Here is a 6,323-nt window from a genome sequence, read left to right as displayed (position 1 = left end):
CAGGCCGTCCATCAGGAAGTAGAGCCACTGAAAAGTTTTGAAGTAAGGCAAGTCCCTCGCTCGGAAAATAACCAAGCTGATGCCCTGTCAAAGTTGGCAAGTTCCGCGTCTTGTGATACCCCTCGGCACGTGTTTTGGGAGGTAAAAGAGCACAAAAGTGTTGAGCAAATGGAGGTGGAAACTCTTGACAGAACGTCCACATGGATGGATGACATAGTAAACTTCAAAATGAATGGAGTCTTGCCCGAAGACTCAAGGGAAGCGGCAAAACTTCAAAAGAAATGTTCTTGGTTTGAAATGTGGAACGGCACCCTCTACAAAAAGGCCTACTCCCGTCCTTTGTTAAGATGTGTAACACCTGAGAAGGGGCAGAAAATTCTAGAAGACCTTCATCAGGGGTTGTGCAGCTCGCATATTGGTGGAAGGGCTTTGGCTGAAAAGGCACTTCGAACCGGCTATTACTGGCCGACCCTTAAGGAGGACGCAATCTCACTGGTCAAGAAGTGTGACAAATGTCAGCGCTTTTCTCACCTAATACATCAACCGGCACGAGTTCTGACGCCCATTACAAGCCCAATTCCATTTGCTAAATGGGGGATGGATCTCCTAGGCCCATTCACGACCGCACCAGGAGGAAGGCATTATGTCATCGTTGCTGTAGATTACTTCACCAAATGGGTGGAGGCAGAAGCGCTCAAAAACATAAAAACTGCTGATGTGAGAGCATTCATTTGGAAGAACATCATGACTCGCTTTGGGATTCCACAGGCTATCGTCTTCGATAATGGGCCCCAGTTTGAGACGCCTAAGCTGAAAGAGTGGCTGGCAGATCACGGTATACACACCTGTTTTGCATCAGTCGGACGACCCCAAGCCAATGGTCAGGTTGAGGCGTTCAACAAAATTATCTCTGAAGGAATGAAAAAGAAGCTTGACGAAGCCAAAGGTCTATGGGCTGATGAGCTGCCAAATGTCTTATGGTCCATCCGCACCACGGCTAAGAATTCAACCGGTGAAACACCCTTCTTGCTAGCCTATGGCGCCGAGGCTGTCCTACCCATAGAAATGTGTGAGCCAACGTTGAGAGTCATGCTGTATGACGAAAATGCTAACTGGGAGACAATGAAAGCAGCCTTGGACTTTCTGCCCGAGGTTAGAGGAAATGCAGCGCTCAGACAACAGCTGTACAAGATAAGGATGGCAAGAGAATACAACAAGAGAGTCTCTAATAGAGTGCTCAAAGTGGGAGATTTTGTCCTCAGAAAAATGGAGTCCACAGGACGAGCAAATGAACAAGGTAAGCTGACGCCCACTTGGGAGGGACCTTACGAGATCTATGATGAAGTTAGAGATGGAACCTACCGCATTCAAGACATGCAAGGCCGCCCTATTTCGTGCACTTGGAATGCCGACAATATCAAGAAATATTTCTTCTAGATATGTGCTAAGCCTTGTCTTACTTACCACGATCCATTGCCCAAGGGGCGGCCTCTAATGGTCATAGTAGGGTAGTAATTACTTTTGTAACCGGCTAAATTCGCCTTGCAAAGTTATAAATAATACTACTCTATTTGTCTCGTAATATTTATTGCTCGCACAATGAATATAAAAATATACACTCCAATGCATAACCAAAGCCTAATTGTATGACGGCCTGAGAAGTGGCCCAGATTAGCAAAAACTTAGCAAGACTAATTGTTTGAAGCCTAAGAAGTGGCCCAGATTAGCACCAAGTTGTAGGCTGATCACCTATCCAACTCCCCTCCCAATATAAGCAAGCCGCTGGCCGACCAGTACAGCATAATAAGTGCCAGCGGCACAAATAAACTTAAATCGTAAGTTATTTGTTCAAAAGCCCAGCGGCATGAACAACTTTGAAACATAGGTTGTTCGCTCAAAAGCCCAGCGGCATGAACAACTTTGAAACATAGGTTGTTTGCTCAAAAGTGCGGCGGCACGAAAATATGGCCGTCCAGCCCATTTGACGAGCATGTCTAGCGGCAATCATACCTATTGATTGACTTACGTCAATCAATATCGTTATAGACACGCTCGCCAAAGAAAGCGACTATCACAGTAGTGCCTAGCGGATGCTCAGTTGCCTGCGGCACCAATATCAAAGAGACTAAGGTTGTTTGCTAAAAAGCGCGGCGGCACGCATGTTTGGCCGGCCAGTCCATTTGACGAGCATGTCTAGCGGCAATCATACCTATTGATTGACTTGCGCCAATCAATATCGTTATAGACATGCTCGCCAAAGAAGGCGACGACCACAGTGGGGCCTAGCACATGCTCAGTTGCCAGCGGCACCAACCACTTGGAAACAAAGGTTGTCCGCTCAAAAGTTCAGCCGCACGATTAACTTCGAAACAAAGGTTGTTTGCTCAAAGTTAGGCGGCACGAACGTTTGGCCGTACAGTCCATTTGACGAGCATGTCTAGCGGCAATCATACCTATTGATTGACTTGCGTCAATCAATATCGTTATAGACACGCTCGCCAAAGAAAGTGACGACCAAAGTAGGGCCTAGCGCATACTCAGTTGCCTGCGGCATCAACGTGCTTAGTGTACACTCGGTTGCACCTTGGCAATCATACCTATTGATTAAGCCTATTGATTAAGGAATAATCAAATTATGAAGAGCAAGTAAATGCGAGATAAGAGAAGCATCAAAAAACCTATTTACTTATAAAACAACGCCCGTAGAAAGGCGTGTAAAAGTAGCTCAGAATTCTTGACCAGAAAAAAGAAAGAAAATTGTTGTGTGCTCAGCAGGCACAATGATACAGACGCCATCAGCGCCAAAACTTTACAACATAATTGTTTTTGCCCTTAGGCACGGGAACGCTTGAATAAAATTTTAAAAAAAAAGCAGGAAAGGAAGCAAATCAGGGAGCGGCCGCATCGTCCTCGTCATCAGATGATACAAACTCAGGGGGCGGCTGACCAAGACGTTCAGCAGCCAACACAGCGGCACTGTGCTCCATTCGCCGCTGGAACCACCCAAGATCATACTCTGACATGTGGCTCTCCCAGGCGTGCTTAACAGCGTCCTTGGTCGCTTGTTCCCCCTGATCATAGGATTCCAGAAGACGCTCACGCAAGGTGCGAACTTGCGATCTGGCCGTCTCCAGCTCCCCACGAAGATGCTCGGCTTCCTCAGCCGCCTCTTTGACCTGAGGGTACTCCCGCAACTGGTCCTGAACCGCCCGTATTTCCGCCGCCGCTGTCTTGGCCTCCTCGACCATTGCCACCATGTCCTTGTCCTGCGCCAAGATCTTCTTAAGCAGCTCGGCCTTGTCAGATCTCAACGCAGCTACCTCCTTCGCTTGAAGGTCTATGGTCGTCTGCATCTGCAGGCGGACCTCTTCAATGGACTTGAACGCATAGTCGCCATGGTGGGTGGACTCAGCCACCTGAGCTTTGAGCTCCTCAGCAGTGCGGGTCTTCCAACTCTTGCAGAATTCCATGCGGCAGAACAACTGAAAGAAGCTACATATTAGTAAATGACTCTAAAAGAGAAGACAAGTACAAGCAAGTTGGAAATAGACTTACGTCGAGAAGAGTGGCCTGGATCGCACCAAACTGGGCGTCAGTCTTGCGGCCAGGAAGAGAAGCAACATACTCTGCGGGGACGGCCTTAAAAACCTTGCGGCATATAGCCACCCTATCCTTTGACGAATAGTGGGGAGTAGCAGGTACGTTCTCGTCCTCGGCAGCAGCTGCATCCTTCCCTTTGTCTTTGGCTATAGGAAAAACAACGGCCTTAGGATGACGCGGAGAGTAAGAAGAACTGCCAGAGGAGGCTCGATACGTCTGAACGACGTTCGAATAATACTTACCGCCCGAAGACCTAGCTCGGCGGGCCACCTCCGCCGGTATCTGAGAGCGGACGTCGGCCGGGATTCCCGAAAGAGGGTCCTCCAGCTCGTCCGGATGCCCACCGAACCTCGATTTGGACACCAAGTCCACCACCAGAGACGGCTTGTCCACGCCCATCTCTTCGTCATCAGGGCATCCCCCCTCAGCAACCTTCGACTCGTCTTTCTTCACGAGACGGCGAGGTAGGGGTTTTGGCTTCTTGAAGGTACTCGGAGTCTCCGAGCCAGCCGGCACAGCTCTCTTCTTCAGCTGGGACAGAGTCGTCCCCTTCTTCTTCCCTGACGCCCTAGCCGCGTCCTTAGCTTGCTAAAAAAGAAAGGACAGTCAAATATTAGGCCTCGTCATCTATCGCAAGTCACTCACCATATAGTGGCTCGTCATTAAAAAGGACGCCCATCTTAAAAATGACGGCGTACCTGATCAATCACAAGTCACTCACCATGTAGTGGCTCGTCATTAAAAAGGACGCCCATCTCAAAAATGACGAGGCGTACCTCATCAATCACAAGTCACTCACAGAACAGTGGCTCGTCATTAAAAAGGACGCCCGTCTCAAAAATGACGAGGCGTACCTCATCAATCACAAGTCACTCACAGAACAGTGGCTCGTCATTAAAAAGGACGCCCGTCTCAAAAATGACGAGGCGTACCTTTTCAATCACAAGTCACTCACAGAACAGTGGCTCGTCATTGAAAAAGGACGCCCGTCTTAAAAATGACGGGGCGTACCTTATCAATCACAAGTCATTAAATAGTGGCTCGTCATTAAAAAAGGACGCCCGTCTTAAAAATGACGAGGCGTACCTTATCAAGTGCAACACTCATATAAAAATGGCTCGTCATAAAAAAGGACGCCCGTCTCGAAAATGACGAGGCGTACCCTATCAACCACGAGTCACTTGTAAAAAAGGGGTGGGGGTGGCCCGTCTTAAAAGGTGACGAGGCGCACCTTGGCAACCACAGGAAAAACACTCACAAAGGGGCCCGTCATTAAAAAGTGACGAGGCCAACATTAGCAAACATGGGTCACATGTCAGGATATCGGCTCGTCACTAAATAGACGTCCACTATAGACGATGGACGGAGGAAGCTTAACTTGCAAAAAACAACCTAAGAGAATACTCACCTTCTCCTCCAACTCGGCCTTGGCTTTTTGCATCTTGGCCTCATAGATGTCCGCCATCCAATCGGTCATATCGCCTTTCCCGGTATCCGCCGCCGACAACTTGCTCATTCCTTCCTCTGAGAACAAAAGAAATCCAAAGTTAGAAAAATGAATAAGACCAAGGCAGAGCGGCACATAAATTGGCATACAACCTCGAGTCATGGAATATCCTAAGCCTACGGCCGCTAGAAAAGCCTCGTTCCGAAACTGGCTAATGTGCGGCAACCACTCGGCCGGCACATGGAAACTCTTATCCACTGTTAAGTGGTAAGTGTTGGCCCTGAACAGGACCATTATCTGATCCCACTCTTCGGCAGTAAGGGGTGGAAGGGGCTCGTCACGATCCATGAAGTTGGCGTTGCAGTTCCAACGGCTCATTCTCTCATACATCTCCTGGTCGTCCGTGTAAAACACGACCCACCTCTTCCTCCACATATGCCACTTGCTGAGCTTGCCGACCACTGTCTGGTAGGTACCACGGCTGCTCAGATTAAACCACCCTTTGGCGGCACTGGGGGAACGAGAGAGGGAGACCAGATGCAGAAAGGCGTTGAAGGACGGCTCCACGTCGTTCAGCGCACATTTGGCAATGTAGCCAAAGATATCCGCCCATGAGTTGGGGGTCAGCTGGGCCACCCCAATATTAAAACCATCTAACACCTCCACAACGAAGGGGTGTGGAGGGAATCTCATGCCGAGTTTGATGGACGCGGCATACACAGGGAATTCTCCCTCGGCAAGCAGGATGACGGTCGAGTCCAGACCGGCCGGCACGCGCATTTGGTACCCTTCCCCCACGCAGAGGTCATCCCTCATCTTGGCTCCGTGCCTGTCTAGCCACCGCATCCAGCCCACGTCTGGGTGAATTTCTGACGGAAGCAATTGGGCCTCCTCCCGTCCTCTAGGCCTAATAAGCTGGGGAGCAGCTTCTTGCTCCTCGGCGGCCGATGACAATGGAGCGACGCTTGGCTCCCCCACTGCCTGGCTCGCTGTACCCTCCGACGAGCTTGCCGCCTGCTCCCCCGCCTCGACATACTCGTCGATCTCTTGAAAGAGTTCGGCAAATTCTTCGTCGACTGCCGAGGCGGTGGAAGAATATCTCTCCCTAGGAGGTGTCGATGCTCCTTCCCGCAAGCGCAGGCGCGTAGGATCTGCCGTTTTCTTGGTTCTAGCCATGCCTTCTACATAGTGAACGAAGCACGGCTTAGGGGTGACCAACAATGAAGAAAAAGACGCGATTGGACGTCCGCCCCGACAAAAGATGAACGGCGGAAAA

The 6,323-nt window shown here is 49.8% G+C and overlaps 1 protein-coding gene across 2 annotated transcripts; it reads right to left on the bottom strand.

The window, feature by feature from the left end:
- Positions 1–2,361: 2,361 nt before the first annotated feature.
- Positions 2,362–5,764, bottom strand: LOC130460078 (uncharacterized). Of its 2 annotated transcripts, XM_056827734.1 has the most exons (4): positions 5,009–5,764; positions 3,843–4,188; positions 3,556–3,746; positions 2,362–3,482 (listed from the first exon to the last, which is right to left on the bottom strand). In XM_056827734.1, exons 1-4 carry the CDS (start codon positions 5,738–5,740, stop codon positions 2,889–2,891), a joined length of 1,863 nt encoding a protein of 620 aa, XP_056683712.1. In that variant the 5' UTR covers positions 5,741–5,764; the 3' UTR covers positions 2,362–2,888. The 2 variants fall into 2 exon arrangements, with proteins under 2 accessions (XP_056683712.1, XP_056683711.1); XM_056827733.1 differs by having other exon boundaries at positions 3,556–4,188.
- Positions 5,765–6,323: the final 559 nt, after the last annotated feature.

This window comes from Spinacia oleracea, chromosome 4 (genome assembly GCF_020520425.1).
Source record: "Spinacia oleracea cultivar Varoflay chromosome 4, BTI_SOV_V1, whole genome shotgun sequence".
In the NCBI taxonomy this organism is placed as follows: domain Eukaryota; kingdom Viridiplantae; phylum Streptophyta; class Magnoliopsida; order Caryophyllales; family Amaranthaceae; genus Spinacia; species Spinacia oleracea.
Note: the sequence above shows the minus strand (reverse complement) of the source record. Positions and strands in the feature narration are given on the sequence as shown.